Genomic DNA, 13,290 nt, shown 5'->3' on the forward strand with positions numbered 1-13,290 from the left:
GAAAAGCGATCTTTAGCAACATCCTGTTTGATTCCACAATCTCCTCGAAACGGAAATGTCGGACTCCAGGTTGAAAATCGGCGTAGTAGGTGCAGGCGAAGTGAGCCAAGTAGTCCATCTCCCTACTGTTTCCTAGGGCCTTCAAGTACGTTAGGAGGGAAGCTTGAATTAAGACGTGAAGGGGGGGGGGGGGGGGTGCAAATCCCCTCTATATATACCTTACATGTCTGGCTATGTTCTGACTGTGTTCTGCTGAGCGCCCGAGGGGCGCTCCTAAATACAAAGGGAAGTGGTAGTAATCAAAGGGAGGCGATGGTGATCAAAGGGTGATAACAAACAAAAGGTAGTGAGGATTCGTGTGAGAGAATCAAAGGGTCCGTAGGGGCTTCCGACACGTGCTCAGGCAGGCCGTCTGGAACACTACCCTCAAGTTGCTTTCCCATCAATACCTCGTCACAGCCATCTGTGATGTCTCTCGCAAAGGAGTCGACCATGTCGCTTCCAAAAGGAGTATCCCTCACACCTTGACCTCGAACTCTGAAATGGTTCAACGCGACGATATCGATCTAGCCCTCATCGCCAACAATCAGAGATCGAGCGCTGTTTAGATTGAACTTGCAATGTTTTGATAGAGTACAGCATCTGAGACAGCTGCAGTGTTGGTGCAGAGCAATGTTCCAAACGTCGACAGGGACGAGCTCTAGTTACGTTTCCGTTTCCCAAACCTACCGCCACCACCACCACCAACTTGTCTTCCAGCCCCACCTTGTCCTCCTCCTCCTCCATATTGACGTTTCACACCAGCAACCTTTCCCCCACCCCCCATTCCTCCTCCGCCAATTCTCCCCGCCCCTACCTTACTCCCTCCACTACCACCAACCCCACCTTGACCTGCTGTCGATTCGCGACCATCTCCCACACCATCCTTAAGCGTCAAATCCAAACCCTTAAACAAGCTCGACTTAGGAATATCCATACACATTCTATCCACTTGCCTCCTTACCTCTGCTGAATCGGTCGCAGGATTGTCCAGAAGAAGATTAAGCAGACTGATCATGATCCATCCTGGATAAGTCGTTGTTGTTGTCAGCATCGCCTTTGATGCTGCTCGGCTGAAGCTGGAAGATTCGGTTGGGGCTGAACTAGATCCCCCCATGTCATTAAGGTTGGAGGGGGGGATTGCAACTCTTTCGCCCTTGATCAACCTCAAAATAATTTCGATGAAACTTCTTGTCACTCGAACATCCCTCTCCCTCTCTTTCTCCCCTTCTTCCTCCTTCTTTGCCTCCTTCACCCCATGACCCTTAGCTTTGCAAAGCAGTTGATCAACAAATCTCTTCCTCTCCCTCTGACTCCCAACAACCGATTCTTTCACCCATTCATAAAGCACAGTCCCCATGGACGGAGGTGGGTCGGGATCAACAACTTCGATCTTACCCGCCCAAACATGTTGTGCTGCTCCTACGGAAACTGCCGTCTCGGATCGACCAGAACTGCGTTGAAGATTTGCGAGAAGAGAGGCAACGTCGTTCTTCCGCAGCCAGGTTGGTTCGGGGAGTGGTGCTGATGGGTCCAACTTCACTAGGATTGTAAGTTGCGGGGATGGATGGGGGAGTCGGAAGAATGGGGGAAGTTCGAGATGCTCAGCTTCGTTACTCTCGGCGAAGGAGGCGGAAGAGGAGGAGGAGGAGGTCCAGAAAGAAGCAATTCCGTTAAGAGTGACTGCTGTGTAGTTTTCTTGTCCTTTTGCGCGTTTCTCCAGCTGCAGGTAGGAGGGGGAAGTGTGACGAGTTAGTAAGCATGGGCAATGTGAGAGGTGAGAATGAAGGGTGTCGCTATGAATCGACTTACCAAAGTTTTGTTGCACACGAGGTACTCTTCCCCTTTTTTGCGTCCTGCTGCAGCATTTTGACGAGCTGTGTTGATGATGATTTCGATCCAGTGTTCGGAACGGTGGATCCTGACCGATTTGACCGCCTCTGCGTCGATGGCGAGGCGCTTTCTGTTGGCGGCGAATGATAGGAAGATGCGGTTGAGTGAAAGCTGAGGCGGACCTTTTGCTTGTGGCGCCAAGTCAGCTGGAGGCTTGGCTTTCTTGCCTGTAGATGAGGCTGTCGCGGATTCTTCGTCTTGCTGCTCCGTTTCGTTGCCAGGTTTTGCTTTGCTCTCTTGTTTCTTGTCCTCCTCTTTCTCTCCCACTCCTTCCCTAGTAGCATCTGCAGCCTCATCCTCTGTTAGCTGTGCAGACTGCTCTTCTGAGGACTTCTCCTCAACCGTGTCGGCATCTGGTCCACCTGCAGCAGTCTCATCTTGCTTCACATCTGCCACAGTCTCAACTTTGACCTCTTGCCTTGCTCCTGCATCCTCTTTCGCAGGCTTCTCTTGCTCTGCTTCAGCGGCAGGAGCATCCATTGCCTTCTCTTGTCCCTCGGCAGAAACGTTGTCCGCCTCCGCCTCGACGCCATCTTCAGTTTTCACCTTGACCTCAGTGCTTGTGTCCGCAGCAGCTTCGGGGATCTGCTCGGCCTTTGGACCTGTGGGAGCCCCTTCGGGCCCAGCGTTGGACATTGCAGCAAAGCAAAAGCGAACTTTGGTGGACTCGCGAAGATTGGCCAATGTCTTGGAGCCATTGCTGGCTTGTGCGGCCTGCTTTCCATTGGGCGGCTCACCGTTGGGCTCGGGAGTGGGCGGAACGGAGTGCCGGGAGTCTGACTCGACTTGAGACATCGAGACGTCTCCGTCGCCGTTTGCCTGAAGATCATCTTCAGTATCCGGATCAGCTTCTGCATCACCATCGGCGTTTGCGTCAGCCTCAGCATCGTCATCAGCATCATCGCCAATACCAGTTTCAGCGTCAGCGTCAGCCTGAGCATCCGCTTCGCCGCCTGCGTCGTCTTCCGCTTCGCCTTGAGCGTCGAGCGGGTGTTCGTCGTAATCTGCATGCTCATCATGGTGGTCGTTGATCTCATTGGAGTTCGGTTCAGCCTCGTCCTTCGGATCTGCGTTCTGTTCGTCGTTCTCCTCATCTTTAGCTTCGTCACCGCGAGTCGATTGAGCCTCATTTGCGTTAGCTACCTGATTGCCATCAGCCGGAATAGTCACGTCTCGCTTGATGTCATCATCGTCGGCTGCCTGTGAGGCTGTAACGGCCGGAGCATCGTTCGCCTCGGCGTTCACTTGGTCCGCATCCTGCTGAATGTCAACCTCCACACCGCCTGGAACATTCTTTCCAAGAGCTTCTGGAGCAAACCACGACCAGTCGAGCTCCTTGATCTCCAGACCGAGGATGCGGAAATCAATATGAGCTCGTTTCGAGCTTGCGCCGAGATTGCTGTCCTTGACCGAAGCAATAGCGTCAACTGTGCCAGAGCGCGAGCCGTTGGCGTTCTTAGAACCAGCCTCGGATCCGCTGGCGATCTGAGCAGCCGCGTTGTTGCCTTTTTCTGAAGTTGAAGGAGCATCATTGCCACCCTTCACAGCTTTGTTCCGAGCACCGTTCGGACCGCGCGGAGCATCGATTGGGATCATGTTCTGTGAGCTAAAGCCTGGTTTGCTCAAAGAGCCAGCACCAGGAACAGCGGGCGCGCCTTGACGTCGACTGTTCTTTTCGCTATAGACGGAGCTGGCAGTGGAAGCACGACGCCCTGCACCAAGCTGTGCAGAAGGACCGGAACTCGACCCAGCAGGTCCAGCTCGACCTGCGGGCCCTGGAGACGTGGCATTAGCATGTGGACCCCAAGCCGGGGCCGGACCGTTCTGTGTACGTGCAGCATTCATAGAAGCATTTGGGTTGGCGGGTAGAGCAGCATTTCGAGTCTGGGTTCCATTTCGATTCATGCCACGACCCAGGCCATTTCCAGCACTACTTGCTCGTGCATTCTTCCCTCCTCTGCTCGGTTGAGCAGACATGCCACCTCTGCCTGTATTGCCCGAAGGAACACGTCCAAAGTTTCCTTGCTGACCCGGTTGCGGACTCCTATGAGGAGGAGGAGCTGTGTTGGGTCCTTGCCAAGCATACGGCTGCTGCAATGGTGGATTGGCGGCAGCTGGACCATACGGACCCGCTGCAGGGCCGGCCAGGTTGCCTCCCATTGGCGCTGCCATGGGTGCAACGCCAGGGGCACGGTATAGAGGTACAGGTGAAGGCACGGCAGGAGCCTGATAGCGCGCTTTCTTGCTTGGCGGACCTACCTGATTGCCTGAAGCATATGCTCCGGGCCAGTTCTGAGCGTTACCATTGTTCGGAGCGAGATTCTGATGCTGAGGAGCAGAGGGACTATAAGCATAAGCGGGAGGCGCAGGAGACGGAGAATGCATGTTGAGAGTTGGAGCTTGGTACGGATACTGAGCGGCTTGTTGTTGTTGTTGCGGGACATGAGGGCTGTATGCTGCCGCTTGTCCTGCATGTGGACCACGATAGGGACCGGATTGAGTCGGAGGCAGAGGAGCATAGTGACCAGTAGTAGGAGCACCAGGGCCAGACTGCTGCAGATAGTGAGGCTGCTGCTGATTCCATTGAGATTGTTGAGGGCTGCCAGCACCAGCACTGTTCATATGAGCTGGGGCATGGCGTCCAGGAGCAAGCGAGCCATATCCGTAATTGGCATAGGCTGGTGGTGGTGGTGGTGGTCCAGACGAAGGCAATGGAGGTGCTGGACCAGCAGGCGGTGGAGGCTGTCCATATGCCTGCTGCTGCTGCTGAACACCTTGCCCAGCATAAGGGTAGTTGTGCTTCATCGAGTCGCAGCTACCCAGCTACCAAAGATCGAGCCAAGTGTCGAGATGGAGGCTTACCGAAACCTAATTCGAGATTGGAAACGAAGCGGCGGCAAGTTGTGGGATGCAGCGACTTATCAGAGTCAAGACGACGGCAGCGATAATGTATGATATGTTGAAAAGGCCTGCAATGTGGTCGTTGAATGGAAAGAAGCTCAAAAGGCTAAGCCGAGCGGAAAGTGTTGCTCTCCGCTCGCGTGATTGTCAACCTCGCATTCCAAGAAGAGGAGAACCGGCCGGCTGTTCCGTGCGCTGCTGTTGCGAAAGGAAGAAGTGCGGAAGTCGGAGGACCCGCGTTCTGTTGCTCTGTTTCGCTTTTAGGGGGTATCAAACAGTTGAAGATACACTGGAATATCCATAAGGGTGTATCAAACTTTGAGTGTTTTTACAAACACGTTTTTCTCGATTTGGACGTGTTTTTATTTCACACAAAAATCTTACATAAGCTCACCCAAAATTGAAAAAACACGTGTTTCTGAAAACACACCTCTGGACCAGGTAAAATGATCTCCCCTTTTTAGTCTCTCCAAAATGATGTGCAGATGAGTTGAAGTTTGAAGTGCAATACACCGCTTCGTCCGGGCTACGTTCTAGCTCCTTTCACACAGGTGAATGATGACAACAATGCTTGTCTTATTACTTTGTGGATGTGTAGATACATGACTATATACAGCTCACATGTAAACTGTCCCACAATTTTACATGTCACCATACATCACTCTAATGCTCAATAGCTATAAGTTGTATTGCCACACTGTCTCATATCATCTGGATTGCTGTCCATTCAGCTTCACATCTCTTGAGCAGTTCATCCCTGGACTTTGCAATTGTACTATACCATGAAAGTTGCATTTTGAGAAGGTGCCAGAGGTGTTCAATCAGGTTTAAGTCTGGTGACTGTGCCAGCCATTGCATAACCTTAATACTATTGCTTTCCAACCATGTTGTTGTCTTCTTCGATGTGTGTTTCAGGTCATTATCTTGCTGAAAAGTGATGTCGGTATATGCATGTGTCATAGAGGCTGTGCAGGAAGATCCGAAATGAGATATGAGGAGCCTTTTGCACACAAAATTGGGAAACCAACTGGATCATGGGTTTCCAGTTGTTTTCACCTGACAATGACCACATCACATCTGTCTGGTTGATTCTGCTGAAATCAATTGGAATATGACTATCCAGTTGATTTCACCAATCACACCACAAGAAGTGGCCACCAACATGGAACAAACTGCTGGATTACAGGGAGATGATGGGAGATTTGGTAGGGAAGATCCCTTTGGTCAAGGGGGAGGTCAGGATGGCGAGAAAGGTTTCACATGAGAGGAGTAGGTCCGAGCTCAGCCAAGAGAAGGACCAAGCTCAAGAGCAAGCAGCAGGTTACCACAGGGGGGGCATGCTCTTGAGTACATAACCCAGTCATGAGGTAGACTGCATGGATGGGAGTGGAACAATACAGATGGTCACAAGGTCAAGGAGAGCTGTCAGATAGGGGCCAAAGGAATGGCCATGGATTAGAGAAAATGGGGATGGACTGAAAGGACCAACATGGGTAACATGAGGAGGACAGGCAATGTTGAGGGGAATGGCACATGAGGAGTAGGAGGAGGACAAGGACACCCTGCCAAGAGGAGCAGGAGCAGTGCTGTGGACAACACCCTCCAAACACATAAATACTACTACTTCACCATAACAAACAAGTGGATCCTCATCCACTCTACTCTTTACTTTAGTTACCTTTACTTAGTTACATACCATTGCAATAGCAAGGAGCTTTTGCAATGACATCTCAAACATGTGTGTAGTGTCAGGGGTCTCGTGCCTGAAACCCAGGTCAGTCTGTCGAGATACTCGGTGACTATCAAACTGTGCGACAGCTATTGTCTCGGTATCGGTGACTATCAAGTTGCACAGTGACAGCAGGTGGCATTCGTTGTATATACTATCGTAGGTTTCGGCTGACCTCTGTGGACACTCCATTCAGGGGTAGCTTGGCACGATCAATATCAATGCTTCGGTTATGATGACACCAAGGTCTGGTGTGAGTGTTGATGATGATGAGGTTGATGATGTTGGTGATAAGGTTGGTGAGTGTTGATGATAATGAGGTTGATGGTGTTGGTGATAAGGTTGGTGGCGTCAACACGAGTGTCCAGTGTGTTGACTTTGACGCTTGAAGTGATCCCCGGACTGCAGTGGACTACTGCCTTCGGTTCTATCTATATCTGGACCGCTAACCTGCTATGGGGCGCCTATGGACGTCAGGTAGTGGTGATACAACACACACACTATGATGAGGAGCAACCTTGATAGATTGCTGCTATGCTGACTGTAACTAATGAGTACTTGTGTTTCTAAAGTATTGACTAGTTGTATGGTGAGTAGAGTGGATGAGGATCCACTCGACCTATGATGATGAGAAAGCATGGTTATATACCTCTTCACAGTATCGCCAGCGATGCTGCTCCTGCTCTCTCTCCAGAGAGTACCTTCTTCATCGAGTACTGCTCAGGGGCCTCTCCTGCTTGGCACCCCTGTGCCTCTTGAATGGTGTCGACTCCTTCAACACTGCTCCTCCTCCTCATGACCTGGTGTCGACTCCTTCGACACTGCTCCTTCTCCTTTGACCAGTGACAGTTCTTTTGACTCTTGTATCTCGAGCCCCTGAGTGGTAACCATCTGAGCTTGGTCCTCTTCGTGGCTGTGCCTGCTCCTTGAGCTTGGTCCTCCTTTGCATGTGAGTCCATAGGAGTCCATGGTCTCCATGGAGACTGCACTACGACCATGCTCTCTACTGGTATCGACTAGATCTTCGATACCTGTGCTCCTTCCATATGAACCCGTGACCCTCCTGCTTCTTGAGCATCCAGGCCCATGACACTACCCCCCTCTTAAGAGCCGAGCTCCGTTGAGGCATGCTCTGGTCTGGTTCATGCTGACTCCTCCTCCTCCTCCTCCTCGACAACATCGCCAACATCATCCTTCCTCCTTCTCTCAATGTCATCCTCCTTCCTCTTCCTCTCTCTACTCCTCCTGTTCTCTCCTCCTTTCTCTACTTTGTCTACTCGCTCGTCCCCCCTCCGACACCTCATACTCCTGGATGAGGTCGGGGCAGTTGAGGTTCTCTACTGGTTCCCATGAAGCAGCTTCTTCTGAGTACCCTCTCCACAACACTTTGTACTCTGTAGTCCCATTGTGTGAACGTTTGTCGATGAGTGCTTCGACTTCGAAGTCGAGGTCCTCATCTGGAAGTGATGGTATGGTGGGCTGTTCAGCACGTTGAGGAAGAGAACTTGTTCTTGCTGGCTCAAGCATGGAGACATGGAACACATCATGCACCCTAAGGTTTGCTGGCAATGTGATTCGATAAGCTCAGCGTCCTACCTGTTCCTGAACTGGGTAGGGTCCTGCAAACCGGGTATCCAACTTGGGTGTGGGTCTCCGTGTCTTCCAGTTTCGGCGGTTGATATAGACCATATCACCCACCTTAAACTCAATGTCCTTGTGCTTCCTGTTATACTGGTCTACTGATCTACATTGTGCCTCTCTGATCCGCTCCTGGAGGTACTTGCAACGCTCCTTTCCATCCATGAGGTACTTGAAGCGACCTGGATCATTGACTCCTAGTCGTTGAGGGATATCAGGATGAGCTTTGGGGTTCCATCCATAGCATGCAAAGAATGGTGAGACACCAATGCTGTTGTGGACCATGTTGTTGTATACAAATGCTGCAGTGTCCAGCAGGTCGGCCCAGTCATCCTGCTCATAGTTGCAGTACATCCTTAGGTACTGCTCGATGACCTGATTGACCCTCTCTGTCTGACCATCAGTTTGAGGATGGTAGGCTGTGCTAAGTGAGTGCTTCACACCCATTTGTTCTGCAAATGCCTTCCATGCTCCTGATATGAACTGCCTGCCTCGGTCCGAGACCATGTGATCTGGGTATCCAAAGAGTCTAACCATGTGTCCATATAGCAACACTGCAGTCTGTTTGGCCGTGACTGTCTTATGGGTTGGAGCTAGTATGGCAAACTTGGTCAACCTGTCGACAATGACTAAGATAGATTCATAGGTCTTGGAGTCATACTTCTTCGATGGTGGTAGTCCTTCGATGAAGTCGAGGGATATGGAGCCCCAGGGCCTGTCTGGTGTTGCTAGTGGCTGTAGCAAACCATATGGACAATGATGAGGAGCTTTGTACCTAGCACATACAGGACAACTTGCTACATAGTCTGCAATCCAAGCTGTCATGTTTGGCCACCAGTAATGTCGTTGAGCTGCCTTGATGGTAGCATCTCTTCCTACATGTCCAGCAGTGATACCATCATGGCATTGGGTCATCACCATGAATCACAGATGCTCTACAGAGAGGGACTGTCCATCTACCTCTTTGGCACTCCTTGAGTGTCAGTTGTTGGTCCTCCCTGGCATGATCACTTTGGGGATAACCAACCTTCCTCCACTGTACCATAGGTCATCCTTGACCTTGAAGGGCTTCTTCACATGTATCTCCTGTAGCTCTTGGTCTAAGGGCTGGAAGATCTTGACCAGGTCTTTGAGACCTTTTGATGCTATGGACTCCATCGAGAGCATAGGGGCCACTAGGGTCGAGTCATGGTCTGCTGTCTCCTTGAACACTCGAGGAGGCAGTAGTTGCCTCACATTGTGATCCTGCTCTTCACCAGCTGGTTGCATGTCTGTCCTTCTGGTGAGAGCATCGGGTTCACCACCTTTGTCTCCTGGTCGATACTGCAATATGAAGTCGAAGTCTGCTAGTAGTATTGCCCATCGAGCCTGTCGACCTGTGATGCATCTCTGTGACTTGAAGTACTTGAGGGCTTCATGGTCGGTGAGGATGACCAGTTGGCTCGGTAGTCCAGCTAGCATGTGTCGCCACTGAGTGAGGCAGGCGACCACAGCTAGGAGCTCCTTGTCATGGATCTCATAGTTCTTCTCAGCAGAAGACATCTTCCTAGAGTAGAAGGCCACTGGATGCCATCGTCCCTCATGCTCCTGCTTGAGTACTCCTGCTATAGCAAAGTCACTTGCATCAGTCTCCAACCTGGTTGGAAGGTGGTAGTCGAAGTGCTGAAGCACTCCTGCTGATGTGAATGCCTGGATGAGCTGGTGGAAGGCCTGCTGGGCCTCCTCTGGTAGCTCGAACTTCTTGAACCATTCTGTAGGCTTTACCAGTGATGTCAAGGGCTTGGCTATTCAAGCAAACTGGGCTATGAACCTTTGATAGAAGTTGGCAAAACCCAGGAACCTCTGGATGTCATGGATAGACTCTGGCATTGGCCACTCCTTGACAGTGCGCACCTTTTCTGGGTCCATCTCTATACCTGTTGGCTTGATGATGTATCCCAAGAACTCGACTATCTTGGTGTGAAACTCACACTTCGACAGCTTAGCAAAGAGCCTGTTGCTCCTTAAGCGAGTGAGGACCTCGGTGACATGCTTCACATGTGCTTCTTCAGTGTCACTGAAGATCAGGAAGTCATCTAGGTATACTACCACATATACTCCAATGATGTCTCGGAAGATGTCATTGATGAATGACTGGAAGTGAGCCAGAGCATTGGCTAGGCCAAAGGGCATCACTAGGTACTCATAGAGTCCTAACTGAGTGCCAAAAGCTGTCTTCCATTCATCTCCTTTAGCAATCTGGATGAGGTTGTATGCTGCCCTAAGGTCTAGCTTGGTATAGATCCTTGCCTTCCTGAGTAAGAACAGCTGCTCCTTGATGAGGGGCAATGGTGCCCTGTTCTTGACAGTGATCTTGTTGAGACCTCAGTAGTCCACACAGAGTCTGAGACCTCCATCCTTCTTTGGTACGAAGAGCACTGGTGATTGTGCCAGGCTCTTCGATGGTCTTATGAACCCCTTCTCAAGGTTCTCATCCAAGTACCTCCTCAACTCGGACATCTCCTTGGGTCCCTTAAGGTATAGGGGTCCTTGAGGTGGCTTACCTCCTTCTATCAACTCGAGGTGGAGATCATGCTCGGTATGATGGGGCAGCTTGTCTGCTTCCACCTCATCGAACACATCTCGCAGGTGTTGGTATGGCTTTGGTATGCCTGCAGCCATCACCACCTTGTCTACCTCCACCTCCATCTAGACTCCTTTGTCTGCACCTGTAGGTACAAAACCAAAGGCCAGGAGTGATGATGGTGGCTCCTCTAACAGCATGAACCCTATGGGTCCATCTTCCAGAGCTGCTTGTAGTATGTGCTCTGCCGAGACAAACTCGTTACCATGGAGGGTTGGTCTCCTCATGGTTAGGTCCCCTGCTCTTGCTGCTTCAGGGGGTCTCCTTGGGGGTCAGTCCTGCTCCTGAGTCTTGAACTCCAGCTGGCCCGTATCCCATTGTATGGTGGGTTTGAGTCTCCGTAGCTCAGTGAACCCCAGGATGAGGTCATAGTTGGCAGTGTCGGCCACTGAAGCTTCAACCACACCCAGATTGTGTGTACCAATAGATACCTGCATGCTTGCAGAACTATTGATGGAGAGTTGGTGTCCAGTGACACCATGGATCGATCTTGTTTTTATGGGTTTTGTGGGTATTTGGTACTTACTAATGAAAGAATCTGAGACTATGGACAAACCAGCACTGGTATCAGCTAGTATCTGAGCAGGATGGTCTTGAACCATTCCAGAGAGCTCCAGTACTGCTTTGCCTCCACTGGTAGAGAAACATACTTGACAATCTTGATATATACAGAGTGATGGTGAGGAGGTTTGTAGAGCAATGCATGCCATCAGTGCATCACCCCACTGACGTTTCCCTCGTTGTCATCATCATCGTGCTCCTCCTCCTCATGGTCGAGGTCCATGGGTTGCTGGTATGAGCTGAGGTCCATGGCCTCGGGGTCAGTCTCAGTGCTGCCTGTGTGGCCATCTCCTGAGTCGGTGGCCTCCTCGAAGGGGTCTGCTGTGGTGACCATGACCTTTGGTCCCATGGGTCGAGAGCTAAGAGGGTCTATCCTCTTGCTGGGGCAGTCTCTGGCCCAATGGCCGATACCCTTGCATACATGACAGGTGTTGATACCTGATGGAGCAGGGCTTCCTTGCTTCGAGGTTTGGGTGGGTTGATGAGGAAGGGGTCGGTTTAGGTTTTGTGTAGTTGCTTGTGTAGTTGCTTGTGCTGGTGATCGAGCTGGATAAGGTTGAGTGGGTTGACAGATGGGGATTGAACTTTGATTTGGCCGAGACCCAGTTCTTAGTGGAGGTGACATGGCATTTGGGAGTAAGTGTCTAGCCGAGGACTGCTGTAGTAGCATCCTCTGTTGATCGATCCCCTCAAACTCTCGATACCACTCCCATCTCTTCCCAGGTGGATTCCTCTCGAACTTCTCCTGTATGCTGCGAGTGAGACTTCCTCTGAAGAGATCAATCACTAGCTCGTTGTCATCTAAGTTGACCTGTCCTTCCAAGTCTCTGAACCGCTCTACATGATGTGTGGCAGCACCAGGAGCATCACTTGTGAGTCTGAGAGCCAACAGCTTGTTGTATGCCTCCATCCTAGCATTGCATGGGTTGAACTGCTCTGACAGTCGCTCTGTGAAGTAGTGCCAATCATTGAACAACCTTCCTTCTCTAGCTCTATCAATATGGAGCTTGGAGGTCCACCACTCTCTTGCTGTCCCTTCTAGTTGAGCACCCATGTGGTTGATCATCCTAGTCTGCTCATACACCTGGTTGAACTTAAACCATGCTTTGGCTTCTAGAATGAAGATCTCCATGTCTTGGGGATTGAACTTTGGAAAGGGGGTGGCGATGGGCTTTGACCGGTTAAGCTCTGCCATGATGCTAGAGTCCTCCTCCTGATCAAGAGCATAGTGATCTGTCCTGCTCTTGTTATATGGATCCACCCTGGACTTGACATATCTTGGCCCCGTGGGTGAAGCATACTTCTCATAGTTGACGTCCTCCTGCTCATCCAGGTTGAATGAGACTGATCATCTTGGTTGTGGAGCTGGAGTAGGAGTATGTGGGTCTCCTATCATAGACTCATCTCCTCCTCCTGCTTGGTCTTCTGAGTGAGAGAGGTCCATCGTCTCCTCCCTACCCAGCTGAGCTTGTTGTAGTCGTTCCTCTCGATGACCCTGCCTAGTAAGCTCTAGCTGAGCTTCCAATAGAGTGAGTAGTCTATCAAGCTTATTGTTGAGGTCTGGGTCCGTCTTGGTGATCGTGAGGAGCTGCTTGAACGATCCACTCTAATGTCAGGGGTCTTGCGCCTGAAACCCAGGTTGGTCTGTTGAGATACTCGGTGACTATCAAACTGTGCGACAGCTATTGTCTCGGTATCAGTGACTATCAAGTTGCACAGTGACAGCAGGTGGCATTCGTTGTATATACTATCGTAGGTTTCGGCTGACCTCTGTGGACACTCCGTTCAGGGGTAGCTCGGCACGATCAATAGCAAGGCATAGGTTGTGATGACACCAAGGTCTGGTGCGAGTGTTGATGATGATGAGGTTGATGGTGTTGGTGATGAGCTTGGTGGTGTCGATGAT

At 51.0% G+C, this 13,290-nt stretch overlaps 2 protein-coding genes across 2 annotated transcripts; both read right to left on the minus strand.

The window, feature by feature from the left end:
* Nucleotides 1-700: 700 nt before the first annotated feature.
* Nucleotides 701-4,737, minus strand: UHO2_05583 (uncharacterized protein; the record flags this gene model as incomplete). Its single annotated transcript, XM_041554754.1, has 2 exons — nucleotides 701-1,762; nucleotides 1,852-4,737. The coding sequence occupies 2 exons, from the start codon at nucleotides 4,735-4,737 to the stop codon at nucleotides 701-703; spliced, it is 3,948 nt and encodes a 1,315-aa protein (XP_041410688.1).
* A 3,061-nt stretch (nucleotides 4,738-7,798) lies between these two features.
* Nucleotides 7,799-9,121, minus strand: UHO2_05584 (uncharacterized protein; the record flags this gene model as incomplete). The annotated part of the gene is made up of 2 exons (XM_041554755.1): nucleotides 7,799-8,080; nucleotides 8,159-9,121. The coding sequence occupies 2 exons, from the start codon at nucleotides 9,119-9,121 to the stop codon at nucleotides 7,799-7,801; spliced, it is 1,245 nt and encodes a 414-aa protein (XP_041410689.1).
* Between the last annotated feature and the right edge of the window lie 4,169 nt (nucleotides 9,122-13,290).

Source organism: Ustilago hordei (assembly GCF_900519145.1).
Source record: "Ustilago hordei strain Uho2 genome assembly, contig: UHO2_contig_14, whole genome shotgun sequence".
NCBI lineage: Eukaryota > Fungi > Basidiomycota > Ustilaginomycetes > Ustilaginales > Ustilaginaceae > Ustilago > Ustilago hordei.